Source organism: Strongylocentrotus purpuratus, unplaced genomic scaffold (assembly GCF_000002235.5).
Source record: "Strongylocentrotus purpuratus isolate Spur 01 unplaced genomic scaffold, Spur_5.0 spur5_scaffold_4, whole genome shotgun sequence".
NCBI classification, from domain to species: domain Eukaryota; kingdom Metazoa; phylum Echinodermata; class Echinoidea; order Camarodonta; family Strongylocentrotidae; genus Strongylocentrotus; species Strongylocentrotus purpuratus.
Window position 1 is genome coordinate 2,511,231 of NW_022145610.1, and position 27,548 is coordinate 2,538,778.

Consider the following 27,548-nt stretch of genomic DNA (forward strand, 5'->3'; position numbering starts at 1 on the left):
CTAGATACAAATATTGAAATGTACCATATAAAGTATTTACATGTAGAAATTATTAATGACGGCACGTGTTTGTATATTATCAAAAATAATTAGATTATAAATCGCAACACTTTGTATAATCACGCCGTTTTTTGTTTGTGCAGCTAAGAATAATAACTTTGAACAGTTCTAATATTACTAACATTACTATTGCAACGGGGAGAAATCTGGAAACAAGACTCAAGGAGCACAGAACAAGCTTCAGACTCAGCGATTGGGATAAGTCCGCCATCGTCAAACACGCCCAGCAACACGAACACACCATCGAATGGGATAACAGTCATCTCATCTCCATAATGAAACACTGGCATACACGCCGAATCCGAGAAGCCATCGAAATTCACCGCCACAACACCGTGCCCCAAGACTCAGGACTATACATCTACGACATCTGGAAACCTCTCATCAACAAGTACCCGGTCACTCCTCCTCCAGCACCGCCTCCAGCACCGCCCTCACCACCACCCCGACAGACACCCGTACATCAACCACCGCCACCCGCCGAACCCTCAAAGCAGCCGCCAGTCTCACAGCTACAATGCACAGCAGACGACAACAGACTACAACGCCGCCTACGTCGGGGACACACACAGCGTCTCGCCGACAGCACTTCCCACTCATCGACTCGAAACTCTCCTAAGTCCGCAACCCGGAGCCTCCAGCCCAGGCGGTCAGTCAGACGAATTACCAGACGACCATCCATGCCCACTCCCCGATGACTCAAGCCGACACGGTCTACTATTTTTCCCTGACGTCCGCACCCCGGTGACTTAAGCTCACGCACGCCAGCTATTCTCCACTCCTGACGACGGATAGTCAACCTGTTCGGAACGTCGAGCCACTCATCCTCTCCAAGCGCTATAGTTCTCCTGGGAACTATATGCTAAGAAAGATAACAAACAGTCCTTTTCAGGACTACACTCCTCCAAGAAAGATTACCGAGTCAGAGTCCTTTTCAGGACTCCTCAAACCTCTCTCTCTCTCTCTCTCACATGGTGCAACCGCAAACCTACTGTATTACTATTGCTATTATCACAATTGGGTGCATCGTAATTGCGAATTTTTTTTGGGGTCACTTAGCATCGTTTCACAAGATTGTAGCAAGTATTCACGTTCACCAACAACACATTGAAACAGGTATTTATTTAACATCCTTCTCAATGATGTCGACGAACTTGATCTACTGACGGTTTTGTGAAACCATACACTTGTGTTTATGTCGAGACCTAATTATGACTCCAACAGTACTATTTCTATATAGAAAAAGGATCTTTCTATCATCATATGATATAAAGACCTACGTACATTTAATTACAATTTGATGTCATCTTATTATGTGTTTCCTCCTTCTCATTTGAATTCATTCAATGTATTAGTTTCAACATTTAATTATATAGTTAATAGCATCCTTAAAGTTTAACGAGTACTACATTGCCCGAAAATGATAAAAAAATGAAATAAACAAATATATACATAGTTTGGTTGGGTTCATTTCAATTTGTTCAACCAAAAATTACAACAACAAAAAAAATACCGGCATGGTAAAAATATTCATTACAAGGGCATATTGACAAGGTTATATACAGGTACAACACAATGTACGAGGAAATGGAAAGTTTAAATGTAGAAGGACCTTTAAAAAAGGGCTACTCTTGCGAACAAAGACCCCAAAACACAAATAACATCACATTTACGCGGAGTATGAATAATTTTAATTGTTAACTAAAAATTCTATATATATGTATATATATGTATATATATATATATATATAGGCGTGAAGAAAAAGGTCTAGGAACGTGAGACGTAGCTGTACTTTACAAGTCTACTACGAGCTTTCGGCTTGTGAGGCCTTCTTCAGGTTCTGAAGTGCAAACACATACAAAAACAAATACATTGTATGAAAAAATATACATCGCACTTTTATATGTATATATATATATATTGATTAAAAGAACTTTATATAATGATACCATCTCTACTTATTGACGTGTGGGCATATTATTACCGTAAATCTACTTCAAAATATTGATGGTAAAGGAATTGTCTTCATTCTTTATTCTTCTCTTTTACATTTTGGTTAAATAACTATTTTGAAAATATATACACTCAATGAGTATCAAATTATACATGTACTCCGCGAACTATCTAGATACAATTTCTTTAATGTACCCTATAAAATATTTACATGTAGACATTATTAATGTCGTCATGTATTTGCATATTATCCGAAATGTTTAGATTATTATAGGAACACTTTGTATTATTACACCATGTTTTGTTCGTGCAGCTGGGTATAATAATTATTAACGGTTCTTATATTACTAGCATTACTATTATCATTATCATAATTGGACGTTGTTGTTATTTTTTACTTGGCATCCTTTCACAAGATTGGCACAAGTATACACTTTCACCAACAACCAATTTAAACGGGTGTATAATTAACACACGCTTCAATAGGTTGTTGGCGAACTTTTTCTTATAGCGATTACGTGAAACCATGCCCTGATGTTTATATTATGACTCCAACTGTTATTATGACTCCAACAGTACTATTTAATATAGATAGAAAAAAGATCATTCTATAACATCGTATGACTAATTTGAAGTTCTACATACATTTAATTACAATGTGACGTCATTTGATTATTTGTTTCCTCATTCTGATTTCATTTGATTTATATATTGGTCTCAACATTCAAAAATATAATTAGTAGCATCCGTTACGTTGAACGATTACTAAATTGCCAACAAATGATGAAAATTATTTACACAACACAGTTTAGCTGTGTTTAGTTTAGTTTATTCCTTTCAAAAGCAAACATAACAAATTACATGGTAAATATGTTCGTTTCCTAGACATATTTTATATATATATATATATATATGTATATATGTATATATATTTGATTTATCTTGTTTTTAGACGTGAGGGCCAATTAGTACGGTAAATGTACTTCATATAATGGTATGTGACGTTTCTTCAGTAGATTCTTCAATTTTCTGATTCCAATTTCGGTTCAATAAATATTTTGTAAATGTATACAATCGGTGAGAATCAAATTATACATGTACTCCGAGAGCCATTAAGATACAAATACTGTATTTACATGTATAAATTATCAATGACGTCATGTGTTTGCATATTATCCGAAATGTTTACATTATTAATGGTAACACTTTGTACTATCCCGCTGTAAAATATGAAACGTTTATTTAGAAGATTTGTTTTCTTTCTCTTTTATGTTTGATTTCGATAACTATTTTGAAAATATATACAATCGATGATGATATAAATTGTACATGTACTCCGCGAGCTATTAAGATACAATTACAGTAGTGTACTTTATAAAGTTAGTATTTACATGTAAACAAAATATTAATGTCGTCATGTATTTGCATATTATCCGAAATGTTTAGATTATTCAAGGAACACTTAATATTATTACACCATGTTTTGTTCGTGCAGCATTTCATTTGATTTATGTATTGGTCTCAACATTCACAAATATAATTAGTAGCATCCGTTAAGTTGAATGATTACTAAATTGCCAAATATGATAAAAATCATTCACATAACACAGTTCAGTTGTGTTTAGATTAGTTTATTCCTTTCAAAAGCAAACATAACAAATCACCTGATAAATATGTTCGTTACCTAGACATATTATATATATATATATATGTATATATATTTGATTTATCTTGTTTTTAGACGTGAGGGCCAATTAGTACGGTAAATATACTTCATATAATGGTATGTGACGTTTCTTCAGTAGATTCTTTAATTTTCTGATTCCAATTTCGGTTCAATAACTATTTTGTAAATATATACAATCGGTGAGAATCAAAATATACATGTACTCCGAGAGCTATCAAGATACAAATACTGTATTTACATGTAGAAATTATCAATGACGTCATGTGTTTGCATATTATCCGAAATGATTAGATTATTAATGGTAACACTTTGTACTATCCCGCTGTAAAATATGAAACGTTTCTTCAGAAGATTTGTTTTCTTTCTCTTTTATATTTGGGTTCGATAACTATTTTGAAAATATATACAATCGATGATGATATAAATTGTACATGTACTCCGTGAGCTATTAAGATACAATTACAGTAGTGTACTTTATAAAGTAAGTATTTACATGTAAAAAGAATATTAATGTCGTCATGTATTTGCATATTATCCGGAATGTTTAGATTATTATAGGAACACTTTGTAGTATTACACTATGTTTTGTTCGTGCAGCAGGGTATAATATTTATGAACAGTTTTAATATCACTAACATTACTAATATCATTATCATAATTCGGAGCATCAAAATTCCTAATTTTGTTTTGGTTACTTGGCATCGTTTCACAAGATTGTCGCAAATACAAGTTCACCAACAACACATTGAAACGGGTGTATAATTAATACACGTTTCAATAGGATGTTGGCGAACTTGTTCTAATGACAGTTTCGTGAAACCATACCCTGTTGTTTATATCGAGATCTAATTATAACTCCAACTGTTTCTATGACTCCAACATTACTTTTTACTAGATAGAAAAAGGACCGTTCCGTAAGATCATATGACTAATATAAAGTCCTACAAACACAAAATTACAATGTTACGTCATTTGATTTATTTGTTCCCTTAGTCTGATTCTATTACATAATTATTAACACCCGTGAAGTTGAATGAATACTGCAAATCAGTTTATTACACCGTTTAGTTCGGTTAAGTTCAGTTTATTATATTCAAAAGCAAACATAAAAAACAAGGTAAATATGTTAGTTACAAGGCTACACTCTTCGAAATGTTGGGCAATCTCCACTTGGTAAATGAAAATTGGCCAAACGTTGGGTAAATCTTTCCCAAGTTTTTACTGCATACATTTACCCAGCGTGTGTTGAAAGATTAATGCATGCATATTTGGCGGCCAGCAATGGGTAAGTTAACAGTGGGCGTAAATAAACCTACAACTGGCGAAAACTTCCCCAACCCTTAACTGTATGCATGAAAAATTTAAATCCTACAAACTGGGTAAACACCAACGGGTAAATAAAAATTGGCATCTCTAAACCTACAACAGGATAAACTTTTCCAAATCTGTTGGCCTACTTTTCGCATTTACCCAACATTTAAAAATTGAGTTTCCTGGGTAACCGGCACTGGGTAAATGAAAATTGGGCGTATTTAATCAAACAAAATTGTGTAAAACGTTCCAAACTTTTGACAGTATTAAGCATAAACCCAACAAGCGTCAAACACCGTGCCTTAACACCTATACTGGATAACCGACACTGAGCATTACATAGCCTAAATGAAGAATTGTGTTACTCCTTCAATGCCAGGCGCGTACGCAGGGGGGGGGGGGGGTTAAACCCTCCCCCCTTTGGTATTTTTTATGTGTGTATTTTGGAGGAAACCCTCAAAGAGCACGTTTGGGTTTGATATTGAATACCAGCAGCATTGTCACCAAGTGTGGTTTTTCTACAATGCGTCATATATGGCATAGGGAATGAAGGTGCAAATATTAGACCTACAGTTTGTGACCTGAGGGCATTTCGGGCAACTCACATCTCCGATTTTCCTTTTGTGAAAGAGCGCCATCTACTGTTCGTATTCGAAAGTTTGATATTTAGGTGCTAACAGCATCTTAGGGGTAATTTAACTATGGAGAGGACGTAGCACGTAGTACGTGCTTTAATAGCACAGGGTGTCACATCTGCATGCACGTAATAGTGCTTAGCAGTCAAGTGATTAAATCAAGATGTAGGTTTTATATTTGCTCCTATCGGATCACTAAGCGAGTATAACAAGTGTAGGGGAAGTTCAACTGTTATTATATTTGAAAGTTAAACTAGAGAGTCCAAACAATTTTTATCTTTCGCCCATACATTAACAATAATATCTACAAAAATGTCGATCTTTTGAAGCATTTCCTTAGCCCTTCAAAGATTACGTTTAATTTAATTCATCAAACTTTAGATAAAAGTTCACGTACAAGAATTATGACATCACTTCTTCAACATAAGAAGGAGAAGCGTGTGCGCTGCTACGTATCATAGGGAAAATTTGCGCGCATTTGCTTCCCCTGTGTTTCGCACACTCTAAATTTAAAAACTCAGGAACACTAAAACCCTTAAACTCGGGAAATGCGAACAAAAATGTGTAATTTTTGGTAATAAACCCTTCATATCTTTGTAATGCGTTGGTGATTCTCAATGGGGTCAAATGACTCTCAAAGTTTATTTCATTGCCTTTCGAATGTTATCTCTTTCATTTGATTCATTTAAAAGTCCAGTGTTTTTTTTTCGTTCAAATATGCCAATGTTAGGACCTTCGTTTATGGGAAACAGTAATAAATCTCTTGATTTCGCATACACCTCGTACTTTGTTCAGAAAATGTGCGAGATTAAAAGTTCGTACGGTTGAACTGTTGGGTTAACGGATTTCAACAGTTTATAAAAAATTTATCTTTTGATGTCAAACTCATTTTTTTTTGGTCCAAAAGTCTAGTGATAATTTTTTTCCAAAGTTTACCTCTCAAATCAGAAAGCTGGTTAAAAATCTTTCTTCAATGAAGTCATTCTAGTCATGTGATTCACGACTCTGCCGCGCAGTTTGAATTCATGTAAAGTGACTCTCACACTCTGCCGTGTAGGCCTACCGTGTGCCACCGTGCGCGAAAATGTCTGCGGACGGTGGAGAACGGCGAGGGCACACGGTGGTTCGTTATCAAAGCGGGAAACACGTTAATAGGGCGTTGGCGCTTATTTACACCCGGTGGGACCCGGCGAAAGTTTTGGGCATGTTCAAAACTTTGGCCGCCTGGCACCGGCCGCAAGTAAGCGGCAAGAGGACGGTGTTGAACGGTATGAGGACGGTATGAATACGTTATGAAAACGGTCACACTGTATGAACACGTTCACACCACGCTCATAACCCGTTACAGAACGGTGATGAACGGGCAAAAACAAATCCACCGTCTGCAACGGGTTGTAAGCGGGTTGTGAACGTGTCATGAACGTGTTGATACCGTGCCACCGTCTTCATAACGTATTCATACCGTCCTCATTACAGTCTTCATACCGGACTGCCAACGGGTGTTTCCAAAGCGGTACCGCCTGATTCTGACGGCGCCGCCTCCCTAACGCATGGGTAACATCCTGTTAACGCTTCGACGTTCCCATAACGTCCTATAACGGGTCCATAACGTGTCCTTACCTTCACAGTAGCGTCATATGAACGTGCCATTACCAACAAATTTACTTTTGTCACCGTGTGCCACCGTTTGTCACTAATTATTGGGTATATATAGAGGGGTTTCGTCAGATGAGCTTTACTTTTTCTTGTCATGACGTCAGCAGTCCGGGGACTCGCTCACAGGACGCTCCGAGCGGTGAGGGGACGCTAAGTGACTGGTAGGTGGCTGCTACAAACCCGGTGCACACGTTCGAGACCCGGTATGGGCCTGGTATGGAAACGGCCAGAAGATGGCAACGAAACGGTGAAAAGATTAATTTTATGATTTTTTTTTTGCGGCCGAGGACAAGTTCGCTCAAAACCCAACGTTCTGGACTCTGTTGTTTTGTTAACAGCCCGGCAGGTGGACGGTAGGCCTACACGGCAGAGTGTGAGAGCTCCATAAGATCTACTCTCCATGCAAGATAAAAATGGGAAATCGCGTTTTTATCATGTTTTGTTCAACACATCTTGGAGTACACTGGCAATTTATAATCAATATACTCATCGATAGGACTATTTCAGCAGCATTACTATGTGATTGGAGCTGTATGGAGAGGATTTTTAAGTACATCACATCTTCCTTTTGTTGCAAGACTGTATGGAGTTCCTGATTTGAGCCGTACCATTTCGTCAATAGGTGAGTTATGAAGCCAAGGCAAGTGGCTGCGTACTAATACGTACACATACAGTGCATCCGATATGCATATCGGATGCATGTTTTGCGGTTTGTAAATTGCATAGCATCATTGAAGAATGTATCATGTAGGCAAGAACTCCCTAGTTTATGATTAAAAGGTCATTTTACTCTGCATTTCAGTAATATTTCAGTTAAAGACAAAAAGGAATCATAATTCAAGCCACTCTTATCTCAATGGCAATGTAGGAATCATGTATTTTTCATTGGGACACCCCTCACCACGCGAAATGGAACAGGCCAAACCATTGCACCATTGATGTTCACTAGTTCATGAACGGTATGCACACAAAATGTGGAGCTGACTTTATGCTCGTTTCGCCCTATTAAAAAGCCGTGTCATTATGCGCATTTACGTATCAGTGGTACATTTTCAGTTTAGTGTTTATGATATTGTTCCTCCAAGCAGCTCATATGGTATGGGAGTGATATGTCACCATTTTTTATAAAAAAAACTGGTATCATCTAATTTTTAACAAATAAGCCAGTTCACGGTTGCAGTCTGAGCATGAGCAGATAAAGGTCATTGCAGAACAAATTTTGAAATACACGGAGACGAAATACTGGATACGTAGTCATGAAAGTTATGTTAATATTATTCATTCATGCACAAGCAGTCCACTCCATGATACACAGGTGGAGTATTCTTTAAAAAGGGGAAACAAAGGCTATTTATATAGTACCTCCATCGCTGTAGGAGCGGTGTAGGAGTGATCATTTCAAAATGTAAAAAGTGGGAACTCTTCATGTTTTGAAGATCTGTGGATATTCGGGGTCATTGCAGTAATGTGCTAACCGTGAACTGGTCTATTAGATTAAATGTAATCTTTGAAGTGCAGAGGAAATACTTAAAAAACACCTGTGATATTTGTGATGATATTATTGTTGATGTATAAAAAACATATATAATTCGCCGGGAATTCCTTTTTAACCAATGACGTCATGTACCAAAATAGTAGTACAACCGCATGGCCTGCACCAACTTCTTTTATCTACTCAAAAGGCTTTCTTCGCCTTGGCTGCATGCACCCATTTCTGGAATTTACACAAAATAGTATATTGGGTGCAAATGAATACCCCAAACGATAATGTACAGCTCTGCAGATATATATGTAACGATATGCGGTATTGCTTTCAGTGCAATGGGTTTACTCAGCACTCAGAGTGACCATTGTCAGGCTTTTGACTGACTTAAAGATCCTATGTCCCTTTTGCAGCCAACATCAAATTCTGCAGAACTTTGCAGGAATTATGCATATGTCATGTATGTCCTATCTGTCAAATGTAAACGTTAGCAGTGTCCTAATATTCAAATTATGCAAGGAAACCCGTTTACTTGCTAGACTTAACTGTCAGACACTATTGAGTTACTGACTGGCCTTTTTTCCTCTTTGGTAATAACATACATAAAATGCTGTAAAGGGTACCTGAGCATTCGTCTACATCAATAACCCACTTCTTGTAATGGCCAAGAGTAACCTGATTGAATCTTTGCGCAGCACAAAACGGACGACCATTCGATACAACGGTCTGAAAATCAGAATATCACTTACTGACTTGGTAGGACTTAAGTCGATTCGACAACAAATGGTCGTTATTTTCCCACTTAAAGACATTTTTAAGCCCCCCCCCCCCTTTTTTTTAGGGAAGTTCTTAATTACTATTATTCAAAAGCCGTTGGAATTTAACCTTTTCATTTGTTGGCCTGCAAATGGGACATAGTATCTTTAAGGCGATCTTACCCCACTGTTTCAGGCTTTTCATGCTTGTTTACATGTATTAATATGGGGATCCAAACTTTTGGATCTCCTTTCATGCTATGTAGAACAATCCTACTGCCTTTTTTCCAAGAGGCTGGCTTTATCCATATTTTTTTAATCATCATTACGACTCTTTCCATTAATATACAAGACCTTTGGAGGTTTATAAGAGTAATGAGAGCATAATCCTTTATTCATTTCTATTGGGTGATTATCAAAATAATCTTTATGGATTAGATTAGTCATAATTCATCATCATCTTCATCACCAGCATCACCGTCATCACCATCATCATCATCATCATCACCATCATCATCATGGATCATCATCATCATCATTCTTATGTTTTCCTCTACGGTACTAGCATATTTGAAAAGGTACTAATTTCCAAGCAAGAAAATATTCATATTGTTGATGACAGCCTCATAAATTATTTAAATGTTCGCCAATATTTCGATTCTGCCGCATATATACTAGCTCGCAGGTATAGTAGGTGCTACAATGAATAGAGAGAGAGAGAGAGAGAGATGGGGATACATGAGAGAAAGATATACACGTATATACAGAAGGAGAGAGAGAGACACACACACACACACACATGGCGGGCTGAAAAGCGTGTACGCGCTGTTTCTACATTTCCTTTTCATGCTTTTTTTGGGGGGGGGGTCGTAAAATAATAATAATAATAATATAGAGTATTTGTAATGCGCCAACTCCACATGACTAATGTGTTCGAGGCGCATGGAGAAGAAAAACTATAAGTACACACAAATACACACAAAAACACTTACCCATAGACAGCACTTCTTTGGCCATCGAAAACATTCACAATGTTTGCCTGTTTTCTATCCCTCTCTTCCATACCCCATGCACACCCCCTCCCCCTCAGTCCCCATGACGGATTAGTAATTGTTACGCCAAAAATCTGCACAATAAAATCACAGATTATATAAATTCTACATGCATTGTCATTATGAGGTAGGATGAGAGACATGCCTGCCAGTCTGATCAAAGGTTGCTCTTTCCGTTGAGAAAAGAAGCCCCAAATATTTTTTTCTGATTCAAAACTATTTTATTTGTCCTTCTGCATTGAACCGAAATGACATAATTATAATAACATCTGAATCCAAATGTAAGTTTCACGTGACTGTATGGTAGCTGCCATTTTTGAAAGTCTACAACTTACAGCTTTGCCCTAGCATTGCTCGATCTTGTGGTGTATAAAGTTTGTGGATTCCGGAAAGTTTTGAAGAGGTTCAATTGAGACCAATATTCCTTACGGTAAGTTCGCAGTTATTCATCAAGATATCTGTAACAAGTTATTTATATCACTTCCTTATTCAAGAAGAGTAGGATACATACGGAGTACACAAAGTATAAATAAATTCAACATAGTTTCAGAATAGAATATCAAAACAATCTTTAGACAAAGTAGTGCAATGAACATGATAATGACATAGTTGCAATTTACCAGGTCCAAATGCAAATGGCAGGTTTGCGTGATTTTTACCTCATAATAATAGGTCTACTCATGAAAATCATGAAACAGGTTTTTTATGTAACAAAGATAATAGGGACTTTTAGATTTGCGTGGACTGATACGTGTGACGTCCATTCAAGGCAGTGCATTAAAAGGACGTCGATCGTAGCATAGACCTATTGTCTTCGTGCGAATCTAAAAGTCCCTAATCTTATCTGATGGGCGTGCTTTACATGGAAGAGAACGGTAAGTAAAACAAAGAAGTGAAGTTTATGTCAAGTAGTGTTTGGAATGAATTCCACTTAGATTTTGAATGGATCCAACTCCAAAATGAAGCGATCTCTTATATCACACTTCAATGTCATAGATTTCTACTCCTCTGCACTTAGAAAGTAAGTCAAATTTCATAAATTGTTTGTATAGTATCAGTCGAGTCAGAGTGCTTATATTTTGGGGTGTAATAATTAGGCCATAATTCGCCAAATAATCTTCGATGTTACAGTTACCGCTCTTATATTATTAAGCCTTAATTTGATTGAGTCACTTTCCTTTACAGATGAAAAATTATGCGGATCTTAAATTGATTGGTATGTAAAAGTGATTTAATGATCCATGTAATAGCTTCACGATTATAAAAGTGAAAAGGCCATTTTCGTAATGTAACCAAATTTAATGCATAAGCCTTTGTGAAGTGCCCCAATACAAGTTATTTCATTCACCCGATAAGAATAATAGTATTTCAATAGTCAGAATGCTAACTGCATATATTAAGTGTTGCTAGGTAGGTCAAGTCATAATGTTTGTCCAACCTGGCAACAACTAATGTATGCAGTTAGGATTCTGTCCATTGAAATACTATTATTTTCAGGTGAATGAAATAATATGTATTGAGGCACTTCACAAAGACTTATGCATTATTGAGGTTACATTACGAAAATGGCCTATTGAAATAACATTCAAATAATCAAGCATGTGATTATGGTCAATTGCTTTGAATTATATTAACAGTCCATGTTTACACGCCTCTCATTTTTTTCGAATTGGGTTACCTACAGATTGTAATTTCATTGGTACATATTCAAACAACACGATATCAAACCTTTATACAACAAATACAACATATTACAATCCCCACTGCCATCACTATGAACATGACGGACAACGAAAGAGGACAAAATATACAGTTCCTTATTCTACCCTCAACACTTGCTGTGGTAGACAAAGCAACATCCCTTCACTGCTGTTATTTAAAATGTGTAGCACAGGTAAATATGCATGTGACACCTGTTCTACACACTTTTACATATTAGCAATGAAGGGATGTTCCTTTGTCTACCACAGCAAGTGTTGAAGGTAAAATGAGGAACTGTATATTTTGTCCTCTTTCTTTGTCCGTCACATTCATAGTGCATGGGCATCACATAGTGAAACTTGACATTGACAAAATGCTTTAAATTTCCTTGTTTACATTGTCAGGTGCTTCAATGTTTTGTTTGTATATGTAGAAGAAAATATATTCTTTCATAAAATGCTAAAAACTCAAATATGACCACCATGATAAAAATCTAACTTTATCGAGCCTATTTCTCTCCCTCAATCTATTCCTTATAATCATTATTTGTACTCCATCATTTCCCTTTCAACGGCAGTAATCAATGAGTACTTGAACGATTGAATAATTTATGAATTGGATGTTTTAGTTATATAATATGTTCATAATCTGGCACTTTACATATTTGTATTCCCAATATTTGCTTCTAATGTTTTTTATGTATGCAATCTGTACTTTTCAATACTTAAATATTCGATATGCATTGTTTTTTGTATTGTGTAGGGTCCTCAGGGAGAGCAGTTTGATAACTGAAAAAGGAAACCCTTTGCTGAAATAAAATTGTAATTAAAAAAATAATCTAATAAATATAACTTAAACCATACCATGGGATATCTTGTTAGTTTGTGGTGCCTTCGTGGTCACATTTGTCCAGGTAGCAGCATTTCCAACGTTGGTAATAGCAGTTAATTTATTCTATTTATTCGAGCTGCATCGGAGTATTGAAAATGACTAGCGGCATAATTGTAATAATAATACATTACATTGCAACCAACTAGATTAAATACAGATTGTTTCTATCAAGTCATTTAATTCAAAAATTCGTAAGTCACGGGAAAAAATGATAATAAAAATGATAACAATGAAAGGTTATAACAATTTCAATCGTTAATGAATGAAATTTCCAGATAATCTTTTTAATTTGAATGAGAATGATATATTCATTTTGAATAGAATATCCAGAAAATAATGAAAGGATATATCAAATAATATGAAGTACTTTCACAACATTTTGGTCTCCTATGAACCAATTATAAAATGTATGAAGTTTTGAATTTCATTGAATGACTTGAGGGTTGTTATTGGTTGTTTTATTTATTTCATTTGTTTGATGAACGGTTGATACAGAAGTATGTTCCCCATATCATTTTATATGTTATATCATTAATTTGTAAATGTTCAGAAAATGTCATTCCATAACGCTTGAAGGTAACCCCTAGTCAGTTAGTCAAGTTGAAACAGACACAGGGTTTGAGCTCGGTCGAAATCGTAAATTTCTGAACCACCCTAGTGGCCGAAGATTTTTGCTTACCTTTCTTTTTTACCGTGTTTTAAATCAATCTAAACAATTTGATTTATTAAGCTAAACTGGAATTCAATAACTGCAGACTGAGCACCAGGGTAAATTGTAGAGTATACTACGATCATGGCTCACAAAGCCATCCAGATGTATGGATACGGAACGATAATTTTAGAGAAAAAACTTCTACAGTAGTTCAAAGTACGGTTCATATTGACGCACAAGTTGTATAGAAATTTCTACACGCATATAAACTCACGCCAGCTAATCTGTAGTCGGTAAACAGGTTTTTGAGCATATAATATTATTTTATTTCAATGCCATATCTTTCTTCTTCTTGAATCAATAATCATTGCTATTGATATTTAAGGGGATTCTTCTTAGGATCATGAATACACAGCGCATTTGAGGGACCGAAATGTGGCCAATATCAATTGTTGTTCAACAGCTTGTCTATAGTCAATAACAAAAATTTTCCGAGCCTTTTATATTATTTGATTTCAAACCACTATCTTTCTCTTTCTCGCATCAATGTTTCATTTTGATAATATTTAAAGGGGAAGTCTACCCTAATAATAAGTTTGATTTAATACAAGGCGGAGGATGTGAAGAAAACATCAGAAAAGGTTTGAGAAAATCTGAGAGAAGTGAATATTCAAGAATATCGACCATGAATATTTAAGTTTTTCGTCCTTTTTGGAACTTTTTCAATGAATTTCAGACTTTTTTCATTCAATTTCGTCCCGGAACTTCGTAATCATCCTCGGCTGTCATGATAACATCTATGTTTTACTCATTCTATATTTCCAATGATTTTTAATTGTTTTCAAAACAGTAGCATTTTCATCGATCACAGTTTCATCTTGCTTTATGTTTCAAGAGCAATCTTAGCAATGTTTGTTGCTGATTTTTAGCAACAATTATTGCTTCCCTTTAATACTACCATGACGTGAAATTTCCTCTTTAGGGACTCATGATAATTCATTTCACAGTTGATTCCGCTCGGTTGATTCCACTGCTCGCATGAATTAGCAGAGAGAAAGATAAAAGCGAGCATTTCACGCTTAACGACAGTGCATTATCATTTTTATTTATTCATCGTCTCTACAATGCTATTTGAAAAAGAAAAAGGGGGTTTCAAACGTTGTTATGAAATGTTTGACTTGCACTCAGTGGATCCCGCTGGTTCCAGATTTTTCTGACTTGTTTTCAATTACAAGGTCGAGCACGCGACCTTGATCTATTGGGTGCTAGCAAAAAAAATATGGAACCCAGGACCATTCTATTTCTCTTTCGCTCTCTCTCTCTCTCTCTCTCTCTCTCTCTCGCAATACAATTGGAGGAAATGCATGCCCCCCCCCCCCCCGGAGCTGCGTCACTGACTTCATCTTTTTGTTTAAATTCAAGACAGTACGTCTTACAACTAAAAAAAGAAACTGGAAACAAGGTTGATAAATTAAATGCTTCTTATAGCTAATGTTCCCCAGATTTGGAAGTGGATGATTTCTTGAGGTTCATGATTTACGATATTGATGATGTAAATGAGAATGGAAATTGGTATAATTTATGTAGATAGATAGTTTAGATAGTTTATTGGTTTCCACAATATCTCATTTTACAAAGAGTGTAACAACATATTTAAAATGATTATTTTATACATGTACATACAATACCGGTACACACTATTCAGAATATTGTCCATTAAGTTTAACTTAAGAGATACAGTGGCGGAGCCTATGGAAAAGCAGAGCTTGTTGTGGATAGGCTCCTTAAACTAAACATGACATAATTAACTAAAGTAAAGTTTATAAAATACAAATACACTCTAAAACAGGGAAAGGGAGATTACAGGGATACATAAACCGATACTCACAGTTAACTACAAAAGACAAGGGAAAGGGAAGGGAATATATCTGCAGCTTATTGAAACAATATTACAATATAGTTTGTTCTACATATGAATATATTATAAACATAGTTTGTATGGTCATACCGTTTATAGGTACTCATTGTAATGAACATAATAAGTATACAGTTTGGAGACAAGAATAGTCAAGAATCAGGAATGACAATATGTATTCAAATAATAACTTTTCAATTTTCTTCTGAATACATGTACACTTACAGACCTTTTAATTACAGAATCGAGAGAATTCCAGAACTTAGGACCTGTATATATTAAGGTATTTTGAGCAAAGCTTGTTCTCGTTCTAGGAAGGTGGTAGGAAAACGCCTGTCGGGTAGAATATTCGTGGACTTGATTTCTTTTCTTAAACAAATAAGATAGTGCCTGGGGCAGTTCGTTGTTATTCAGCTGAAACATGAGGCAGCCTAATTGTAAATTAAAAATATCCCGAACTCTCAGTACTTTAGTATTAAAGAAAAGAGGGCTCGAGTGAGTACGAATAGGTACATTGCAAATTGTTCGTATTGCTCTTTTTTGAACAACCATGATTTTGTCCAGTTGAAGTTTCAATGAACTACCCCAGGCAAGAATACCGTAGTTCAAGTAGGGCAACATTAAAGTGGAGTACAACATTTGCAATACATATGTTGGGAACATAGGTTTCAGTTTGTATATAACACCAGCATTTCTTGATAGTAATGAACACAAATAATTTGTATGTATTTTCCATGACATTTTATCATCGATATACAAGCCAAGAAACTTGGTCGATTTTACTTTCTTAATTTTAACATTGTTAAAACAAATATCTCCAGGTAAATCGGAGATTGAATTGCTAAATAATATGAAATTAGTTTTGTCCAAATTCAGTGACAGTCTATTCGCAAAAATCCATTGTGCAATATTCTCAAGTTCCGAATTTACAGTTTCAACAAGAATTTGAGGATTCTGATGAGAATAAAATATGCTTGAGTCATCTGCGTATAGTATAAATGACAATAGTGTGGATGAAAATTTGAAGTCATTTATATATGTTATGAATAGTAGAGGCCCTAAAAGAGATCCCTGAGGAACACCGCACGTGGCAGGCTTGACACTCGATGCAATCCCATTTAATGAAACGAACTGTGTACGACTACTGAGGTAACTTTTGTACCACTCCAACGCCTTACCCCTGACACCATAATGCTGAAGTTTTTTAAACAAAATGTTATGATCAATCGTGTCAAATGCCTTGGAAAAATCCAAAAATAATCCTACAGTATGACAGCGGTCGTCAAGAGCAGACGCAATTTTATTAATAAAAAGTAGTATAGCATGAGAAGTAGAATGTTTCTTTCGAAATCCAAACTGAGAGTCGGCCAAAATTCCACAACGTGTGAAAAAATTAAATGTTCGAGTGTAGATCAGTTTTTCAAGAATCTTTGATAAAGTAGTGAGTAGAGAGATCGGTCTGTAATTACTACGTTCTAGAGGATCACCCTTTTTAAAAAATCGGTACAACTTTTGCTATCTTCATTTTTCCAGGTACTATGCCATTTAACATTGACATATTCATAATATGAGTTACAGGTACGATTACTTCTTTAATGAGACTTTTCAGTAACTTATTGGTAATATCATCATAACCTGGGGTCTTTTTAATCTTTAAATTTTTCACAATTTCAGTTAATTCTTGTTCATTGGTTGGTACCATAAATAGTGTAGTGGGGTTGGGATTATTCAAAAAGCAATCAAATGATTTTGCCGACGTTGGTATAGATCGAGCCAAATCTGGCCCAATATTGGTAAAAAAAGTCATTAAATATTTCGGCAATAGTTTGTTTGTTTTCAGTTGCTGTTCCATGGCTCTTAATTTTAGAGATATTTCGTGAATTTGGTGAACTATTAAGTACATTCTTTATGGTTCTCCATGTCCCTTTGATGTCTCTGTTACAGAAAGTAAACTGTTTACAATAATACTCTTTTTTAGCATTCCGAAGCAGGTTTGTCAAAGTATTTTTATAATTTGTGTACTTCATGCGATTTTTATTTGTGGGGATACATTTGTATTTGTAGAATAGCCTATTTTTCCTGTTAATTGATTTCAAAAGAGTAGAGTTAACCCAAAGCATTCGAGGAGTCTTTTTATAACTACAGAGTTTGCGATTCTGTATCGGGAAAGCTTCATTGTACAGTTGAATAAAGATATTCCAAAATTTCTCATAAGATATATTTACGTCTTCTTCATTTAAGACCATGGTCCAATCAACATTTCCAAGTTTAGCTTTAAAATTATTCACATTTCTTGGGGTAATTTTTCGCTGGTTCTTATTATGGTGTGGACCGGATTCTTGTTTCTGTGCCAATGAACAAAGTGCAAATATAGGATAGTGGTCTGAAATATCTGAGAGAATAATTCCTGCATCTGGAAAAGGCTGCATGTTGCAAAATATATTGTCAATGATGGTTTTAGAATTTTCTGCTGCCCTTGTAGGTTTTGTTATGAGCGGTAGTAATGAGAATGAAGCCATAGTGCTCACAAAATCCATTACAAATGCATTTGAGTCATATTTTAAAAGATCAGCATTAAAGTCGCCCATCAATAAGCACGACTTAGATGTGAAAATAGGATGAGACAAGATATTTTGAATTCCAAGAATAAATTCCTCAGTGTGAGATTGCGATGGTCTGTATACTATGCCAACAACAATATTCTTATCACCTGTAACACATATTTCAATAAATAGGGTTTCCAAGGAATCGGTCATAACAGTAAGATCATTTTTCACCTCATACTCAAAGTGTGTAGGAATATACAATGCTACACCGCCTCCTCTTTTCTTTTGTCTACTGTTGGTAATCATATTATAACCGGAAAGAGAATACATTGAATGAGGCGAACCAGAGAACCATGTCTCCGTGATACCAATAATAGCACGTTCACATTGAGCCTTGTCAAGAAAGATTTTCAGTTTCTCAAAGTTCTTGTTCATACTTCTTATATTCATGTGTAAAATGCAAAAATTATTAATGGACCTGCTTTGCGTTTTTGTTACGAACATGTTTTCAGTATAGTACTGTGAGCCAAGAGGGATGGAAAGATCGGAGTCATCATAAATCTCAAGATTAAAATTTTCTGAATTCTCATTTAATGTATTGGCAAAGAATTCCTCAGAGTCATGGTTTTGTGGATTGTCAGAAGTCTGACAATGCGTTTGAAAAACTGAGTATAAATCTTCATTACTGACTGAGGAAAAAGGAAAAATGTCTCTTAAATTATACATATGTATAACAGATAATATTTCGGCTATTGTGTTGCACAGAGAAAACAGTGTAATACAATATATCACATTGCTTATACAAGTATTTTGAAACTGGCAACGTACAGCAAGTATAGCGTTGAGCAAGGTTGCTAACACGAGATAAGTATATTCGAGTAAACAAAAACATAAGGTGAACACAGCTGCAGATAAACATAAAAAAAATTAAAAACGAAAATTCATGTATGTACATGAAAAGAACATAAACACACAGATAACACGTACTTATATACACTGAAATAACAAGCAATATACGAACAATATTCTGCACCTCTCACAATAAATAACGTCGGTAAATAAAAGAAAAGGAAAGGAAAAAAATATATATCGAAAAAGTATAGAGCATGCTGCTTGGAGAAAAAGAAAAGTGGGTCCATCACAAAGTATGAACAGAGATAGGAATGTCACACATGTAAACTGGATAGCATCATGTTTATTTGTTGAAGAATGGTTGACCACCAGCGCCTCGCCATTTCCCTGCGTAAAACCGCAACTTCGTTCCTTCACGGAAAAGCTTCGCCACATCATCAGCGTACTTGCGTTTCTCTTCGAGGTCAGGCTTCGATAAGTCGTCGATGATGTAATAGTTTACTTCTCCGAGCACTCTCCTTGCCTCCTTCATGATATTTATTTTTTGCCCATGTGTATTGATCTTGACAAGAATATGTCGTGGCCTCTCACCTCTTCTCCCCACACGATGAGCTTGATCAACATGGGCGTCTTCCATTTTGAATTTCTCTTTCAAAATTCCTTGTACAATATTTATACATTTTTTTTGATTATCCTCCCCATCTTTTTCTTCCATTACCACGATACGGAAATTGTTCCGACGAGAGATACGTTCAGATTTCTTAATCTCTTCCTGTTGATCCTCGGCATGGCGTTTAAGCTCGAACATTTCTTTCTCCATTTTCTTCATTCTATTCTCAAGATCAGAATTTTTACGTTCTAGGTCAGATATCCTTTTGCTCTCATACTCAACTGCTTTATTGAGTTCAGCTTCTAGTCTTTTAATCTGAGAGATGAGTGTACTCACCGCATCCTTCACCATCGCTTGTATTGTAGCGGAAATAGAACTGCTATCATCATCGCTCTCATGCGGCTTGCAACGAACACTCACGTTCACGTATCACGTGATCACGTATCAAGTTTGCGCTGTTTCGTAAAATAGGTGACTCTAATTTACGAAGTGTAGGGTCTACCATTCGTTGTTTTCCACGCCGGTAAAACACGAATGATCACGTCTTCCAAAACGTGACGTGAGTGTTTAATCAATATTTTTATAATTGCAAGCGCTTGTTACTAAGACTAGTCATGACGTCACCGTAATATGTATGATTTGTGTGTACGATATATACGTATCGCCTGCGCCTAGCTAGCTAGCTGACAACAACGCGTCGCGACGATATCGACAAAGTCGGAGAATGGGTGAGTAATTGGTTGCAATATGAGTAGATTTAGTGAATTTAGTGATTAATTTTGAAAAAATTTGTAATAGTTTTCGTGATCTTCGGTAATTTCTTTTCATTTTGAGACTGTTCTCAACAGATATTTGGGGAAAAGGCTAGGGAAATATTTCTCTTCAAATTGCACTTTGATTTTCATCGTCGTGAAGTAGTTTGACTGCGGTTTGCCGTCATGTCACCCAGTTAGGGCCCGGGGGCGAATTTTTTTTCCGTACTCGAGAGAGCAAAAATCCCATGTGCGCATGCGCGTGGACTTATGATTTCTCTGCTACTTCCCATACGAAATGTGTATGTATTCGCATGTACTGTGCACGATTCGCGTTCTACGAGTAAACGATGGCATAGTAGTCTTCAAACACAGACTCTGATTTGCCAGTTTGACAAATCAATATGCGTATGTGTCGCGATGTGCTTATTCAAGTCTGTGTAGTTGTATGATTCAGACCCAGTAGTGCATATGGAAATACATTGCAACTTGTATAGAATGGTATAGTAGTCTGCAAGCACAGATGCTAATCTGACAGTTTGACAACATACTAGTAGTGTGCTGAGAAGTACTTTATTCAAGTCGCCAACTTGTATAGAATGGTATAGTAGTCTGCAAGCACAGACGCTAATCTGACAGTTTGACAACATACTAGTAGTGTGCTGAGAAGTACTTTATTCAAGTCTGCGTAGATGTATGATTCAGACCCTACTGGTGCGTGCGTTAGAAATGCATCTCAATGTGTAGAGTGTAGTATAGTAGTCTGCAAGGACATCAGAGCCAGAAGGGCATTCGTTGTGTTAAGAGTTAACATCCTTCTGGCTCTCAGCAGACCATGATTATAAATAAAAGTAATACAGAGAGTGCGAGCATACTGGAGGGAGAGCTAGAGAGAGAGAAAGAGAGAGAGATAGAGAGAGAGAGAGAGAGAGAGTGAGAGAGCAGTGGCACAACACAGAAAACTACGAAAACTTGAATAAAAGCACTACTCAATACACAATAGGCCTATATTATTCTGTCAAACTGTCAAAGGAGAGTCTGTGCTTGCATACTACTATGCCACTCTATAAGTTGAGGTGCATTTCCAATACACGCACCAGTAGGGTCTGAATCATAAAACTACTCAGACTTGAATAACACTATTTTGTCAAACTGTCAGATTAGCGTCTGTGCTTGCAGACTACTATGCCACTCTGCAAGTTGAGATGCCTTTCCAATACACGCACCAGTAGGGTCTGAATCATAAAACTACACATATTTGAATATAAAGCACTACTCAAGACACTATGTTGTCAAACTGTCCGATTAGCGTCTGTGCTTGCAGACTACTATACCATGCTATTCAATTTGGGATGCATTTCTGTAAGCATTAAAATGTCTGAATCATACAACTACTCAGACTTGAATACTAGTACTATTGCTACGCACGATATATGCGTAATTGTTTTGTCAAACTGGCAAATCAGAGTCTGTGTTTGAAGACTACTATGCCATCGTTTACTCGTAGAACGCGAATCGTGCACAGTACATGCGAATACATGTACATTTCGTATGGGAAGTAGCAGAGAAATCACAAGTCCACGCGCATGCGCACATGGGGTATTTGCCCTCTCGAGTACGGAAAAAAAATTCGCGGCCCGGGGTTCCGGCCCACACCGTGGAATTGCGGTGCTCATCTGCAAATTTGATCGTCATCATGAATCTAATTCATCAATCATTGATTGAATTTAAATCTAGATTTAACGTACACCTTGAAATAATCTATGAAGTATGATTTCTTTAATAATCCAAGTTGGTTAATTCTTGTTAAAATCTTTAGTAGACCCTTCTTCTAGACGTGGACTCTGTCGAGGTACTCACTACCCCCCCCCCCCCCCCCCACTGAGCAAAATATTGGCCGGCACGATTTTCAAATTTCAGCACACTAAATTTCAAATTTGCAATTATACACGCAATGGCCCAACGTACAAATTTACTCTTACTCATGTATTATACATTTGTTTCTATATTTTGTATATTGTTTGCATACCTTATGTTTTATATAATTATCCATATTTGTTGTAGACTAGATCTAGACCTATAACTGATTTGTTTGATTGCAGAAAATGAAGTCTTTGAAATGAAATGAAATGAAAAATTGGTGGTGTCAACTTCAGACCAAAATTATCTGTGACCATGGATAATCAAACAACTCCAAACCCTATTTTATTTAGGCCTAGATCTAGATGTAAACCTGGAACTTATTAATAAAAATATTCAAAAAACAACAACTAGGATTTGTTTATTTAATGTTTAGATTTTGTGTGGGTCCAGCATGCTTGTCTAGTTGTCATAACTCATATTCATAAGGAGTCTACATTAAAGATTTGTTTCCAAATTGTGCAGTTCATGTTGATAAATATATTTTTGTTGGACATTGTATAAGAAATGACCCCTAGTCCACAATTATGTTTACTTATCTGTAGTCCACCTCTTCTTGTTATAATAAACTAATTCTACTTAGTACTTCTTCGTGCTCATAGGCCATAGAAAGCACTGTGTGAGGTACAAGTTAAATATTCCATTAGTTTTACTTTGTACTGTGGTTCATTAAATAGGAATGTTGATTTCCACACCATGTTAAATATAAGGCCAACCATGACATAAAAAATAGCTATTATGCTTGATCTATTTTATTGTTAAGGAGAAAGGGATGCCTTGATTATTGTATTGGTTTTTTCCTTCTTTTTGTTCCAACAGATTGAAACTAAAGAGCTGAAAGAAGGTAACAACATGAAGCAGAAAGTCCCATGCAGGTAAAATTACCAGGTTATTTAGCACACAAATATTAAACGATCACCTACATGTATTAATTCACTAAAAAAATAAATGGAACTAAGTTGACGTTGCAATTATAGCGCTTAGAGACTTCGGTGGTGAGCGCTTTATAAGTAACATTTTTATTATTATTATTATTATTAGCGTATATAGTGGAGGGTATATTTTATTCTAGTTCTGCACCTAGCATACAATTTCAATTTCAATTTCAAATTTATTCACATTTTCAACAAAACATTACAATTAATTATAAGCATTTAAAACAAATTTAAGAAATACATGTTGGAAACAGAGGGGTCCACTAAAAAGCAATGCTTGTACAAGTGTAAACACCTCAAATGAAACTTAGGAATAATGAGTAATTAAATTTACTAATCTGTAATGACAAAAGGAACTACAAAATAGGGGAAAGAAAAATGGGGATGCCAACAGAGACGAGAAAGGGACAAGACAATACTTTACACGACAAAGATAGAAGAACATGGTCATAATTATACAAAGAGTAGACAATGACAAAAAGAAGTGAGAGATCGAGGGTACAGAAAAAAAATACTAAATGATGAGCTGCATGTGGGGTTGAGAAGAAGATAAGGAAAGAGAAATATTGATGTCTTTAATTTTTTTGGTTTACAAAGGAAAATGTGTCCTTATTTAAAGGAGGTCCTGTGTGCCCGCCCCCCCCCCCCAACTCAGTGTTATTTATTTGGGGTATGCGTATGCGTGTTCCCTCCTTTTGAAAACACCCCCCTAAGTCTGGTGTGTAAAGTCAATACGGGCCGGATTTGTGTGTACTATGAGCCAGACTTCGTGAAAACTACCCCTTTACTGGACATTTTGGGAATACGCATGCGGTCCTGCCGACCCCTGAGTTGGGGGGGGGGGGGCGGGCCTGTGTGTAGAAGAGCCATATCTAATCCACATCCAAAGCACTACATGTAGGGTAAACACAGGACCCCTCATTACTTTTTTGTAAGGGCTCCTTTCACTTCTTGAGCAATGAAGATGAAGAAGAACACAAAATAAGATGAAAGTCTGTTTATAGGATGTATTATGGTTGATATGTATCCATTAGTATCAGTTTTAAATTGAAGTACCTACTTTGTTTTCTGTCATGTAGGATGATGCTTCTCTACAGTGGGTGATGAAGGCATGCTGGTTTACAAACTCAGGAGAGGAACAAAGAAGAGATATTGACGGGATCATATCTAGAGATGCGGGCCTACTACACTTCATACGAGCAAGTGTGCTAATATACATGTAGGTACCCCAATAAACTTTTGTGGAACACATGTCATGCAGAAAATTATAGATCTGACGAAGATATTTTTCATTGTCAGTTGACTTGTAAAAGAATAATTGACTGAATATCACAATTGTGATTTAGATTAAAAATTAAATGTCAATATAGATGAAATATAAGTCTACGTTACGTGTGTTTCAGTAGCATTATTTCCAGTATATTCTCTGGTCCAAGTTGTTTGGTCATTTTATGTCCCATACTTAAAGGTAATACACAGTTTTAGTATGGGTCATAAATTTGGTTCAAATGAACATATTGGACGCATATGAGATCCTACAATATTCAGTGATCGTTGTCGCGGTTGTAATCGAGTCTAAAATTATGAAATTGTAAATAATAAACTCTTTATGTTGTATAGCTTCCTCTCAAGGTCAAGATATAAATTTTTCTTGACTAAAATCGACCAATTTGCTATTCTCGTTTGGAAGATATATATCACATCTACATATTCTGAGATTTTCATGGTCGCAGCTACCATTTGAAATTTATCAAAATTTACCGGGAGCACCAGTAAATATTTATATTCAATTTTTCTCGAAAGCAGAAGTGTTTTAGAGGCTAAGTTTTCTAGTGCTTATAATACATCCACAGGGGCATTCAAATATATCAAAATTGTAAAGAATCACTATCCACCCAATTTTCAAAATTTCGTAAAACTTTGTATTACCTTTAACCGAGTATTATTCAATAATGAGCACGAGTTTACATCACAAGTACATTGTATTACTTATTTCATACCTTGTCTGAACCAAACTCCAGCAGTCCTATCGTCTCAATGGGATCATCAGAAATAATCTAAAATGTGGTCAGAAACTAGTCTTGTACGAAAAATAGTTTCGGTTTGCCCAATAGAACCCCAAGTGAATTTCAATCCTTCCTTTTTCTGAGCAGGTATCAGGGTGTGTGTTATTAGTCGTCATTGATTTTCTTATATCTTATTTCATTTTTCCATTCAACAGACTTGGGTTATCACTACAGCCCTTTCTTCTGAAAACTAGGCTACAACTTTAGTGATGAATGCAGAAGACATCTACACGGGACTACGTCTTAAAGATGACACCCTCATATTAGTACAATAGAGATGGGTTTAAACTGGAATATTTACATGATATTTATTTATTATTTGTATTATATGTTTGTAGAATACCACATTCAATAAAGCCAATGAAGTTTATTATCTTGTCAACGTAGAAATAATTAAAGATAACTAATCCTCAATGAATAAACATTAAAATTCTAACAATGTAAACTACCATCTTATAAGATGAAACTGAGGACTGGGCAGAAAGATTCTCCTTGAAATTTGAGTGATAAAGATCTATCAGTCCATATCAAAGATTGAATTAATTAATGATATTTTAATTATAATTATACTTGTTGAAATTCATTTACCTCTATGGACGGGGGGGGGGGGGCTTGCTATCCTCTTCCTGGTGCTGTTATTACATGGCCCATGTAACGGGTTGCAATAGTGTACACATATGATTATATGTTTATATTAGAAGGACTTAGAAAGTGAAAAGTTTTGAATTATAGCATTAGTGTTGGTAGAAGTAACGGCAGTGTTGATTGTTAATGGGAGGGGGGGGGGGTTGTTTCCCCAGTGAAATTAACGGTATACCAATGTAAAGTTTATTAAAAAAAGAGAAAACTATTCTTAAAAATAAACATTATACAGGACATGGCCTCATAACAAAAACTTCGGTGGTGGTGTTGTGTTTTTTTTTAGGGGGGGGGGGCAAACCAATTAAAAAATTCTAGTGTTAAATTCAATTGTCTTAAAAAAAAATTATGTCAAGATATTGAAATTAAACAATGGTTCACTTTCCTTTTTTCAAGTTAGTAAACTTGAATAAAATGCTAACCCTAAATTAAAAATGTTCTACTTCTAGCAAAGCTTCTGCAAAGGCTGCAAAAGGTAGAGTGAAGAGAATCCAATTGAAATGTAGACAGTAATGGAGTGAATATGGAATGGCTGATCGTAGTTGATAACGAGGGAATGCAAATGAGTGGTAACAAGTACGACTTAAAGTGAGACAGAAAGGAATTGCAAGAGGTTGTTCAGTCAATGGAACAAACCTTGCAGAAGATAATTTTCGGAGAGAAAGAGAGAAAAGGGGAATCATTAAAAAAGGAAAAGGGGCACCTATCAGTAGGAAAAGGGTACTTACAAGAAAGGAAAAGGAGGCATGTGTCATAAGGACATTGATGAGAAAGGGTGCATATAACCCATGGACATTTTTGTAAACCTTCAAATGATGAATTATCATCGAGTTCCCCCCTCATTTTTTTTGTCAGCTCGTGACAAACTTATAATCCAGATGAAAACTGAATTTAGACAAGGAGTCGAGAATGGTACAAAGAATCGTCTCCTTTCCCTTATAATTTAATGAAACGTCAAAGCTTCGGCGCTTTGCGCGTGAGGGGGGGGGGGAACTCAATTCAGACAAGGGTTAAGAGTCGAGAACGGTACAACGAATTGTATTCTTTCTCTAATAATTTAATGAAATGTAAAAGCTTCCGCGCATCGCTCGGGAGGGGGGCAACTGAATTCAGAAAAGGATTGGGAGTCGAGAATGGTAAAACGAATCGTCTTCTTTGTCTGATAGTTTAATGAAACGTCAAAGTTTCCGCGCGCGGGAGGGGGAAAACTGAATTTAGACAAGGAGTCGAGAATGGTACAAAGAATCGTCTCCTTTCCCTTATAATTTAATGAAACGTCAAAGCTTCCGCGCTTTCGCGTGAGGGGGGGGGAAACTCAATTCAGACAAGGGTTAAGAGTCGAGAACGGTACAACGAATCGTCTTCTTTCTCTAATAATTTATTGAAATGTAAAAGGTTCCGCGCTTTGCGCGGGAGAGGGGGAGAGGGGGGGGGGAAGCTCATTTCAGACAAGGATAAAGAGTCGATGACGGTACA

General features: G+C 36.1%; 2 protein-coding genes and 1 long non-coding RNA gene across 3 annotated transcripts; 2 read left to right on the forward strand and 1 right to left on the reverse strand.

The window, feature by feature from the left end:
* Positions 1 to 335: 335 nt before the first annotated feature.
* On the forward strand, positions 336 to 758 carry LOC105438118 (leiomodin-2-like). Its single transcript, XM_011665502.2, has one exon. It carries the CDS (start codon positions 336 to 338, stop codon positions 756 to 758), a length of 423 nt encoding a protein of 140 aa, XP_011663804.2.
* An 18,735-nt stretch (positions 759 to 19,493) lies between these two features.
* Positions 19,494 to 20,111, reverse strand: LOC115929264. The gene has a single exon (XM_030997951.1). The coding sequence runs from the start codon at positions 20,109 to 20,111 to the stop codon at positions 19,494 to 19,496; it is 618 nt and encodes a 205-aa protein (XP_030853811.1).
* Positions 20,112 to 20,469: 358 nt separating this feature from the next.
* On the forward strand, positions 20,470 to 25,604 carry LOC115929385. Its single transcript, XR_004066458.1, has 4 exons — positions 20,470 to 20,488; positions 23,252 to 23,307; positions 24,447 to 24,586; positions 25,589 to 25,604. It is a non-coding gene; the product is annotated as an uncharacterized LOC115929385 (long non-coding RNA).
* The last annotated feature ends 1,944 nt before the right edge of the window (positions 25,605 to 27,548 follow it).

Bases quoted from the DNA above. Each gene is read 5' to 3' on its own strand.
- LOC105438118 (XM_011665502.2), top strand. From the start codon at position 336: ATGAAACACTGGCATACACGCCGAATCCGAGAAGCCATCGAAATTCAC.
- LOC115929264 (XM_030997951.1), bottom strand. From the start codon at position 20,111: ATGGTGAAGGATGCGGTGAGTACACTCATCTCTCAGATTAAAAGACTA.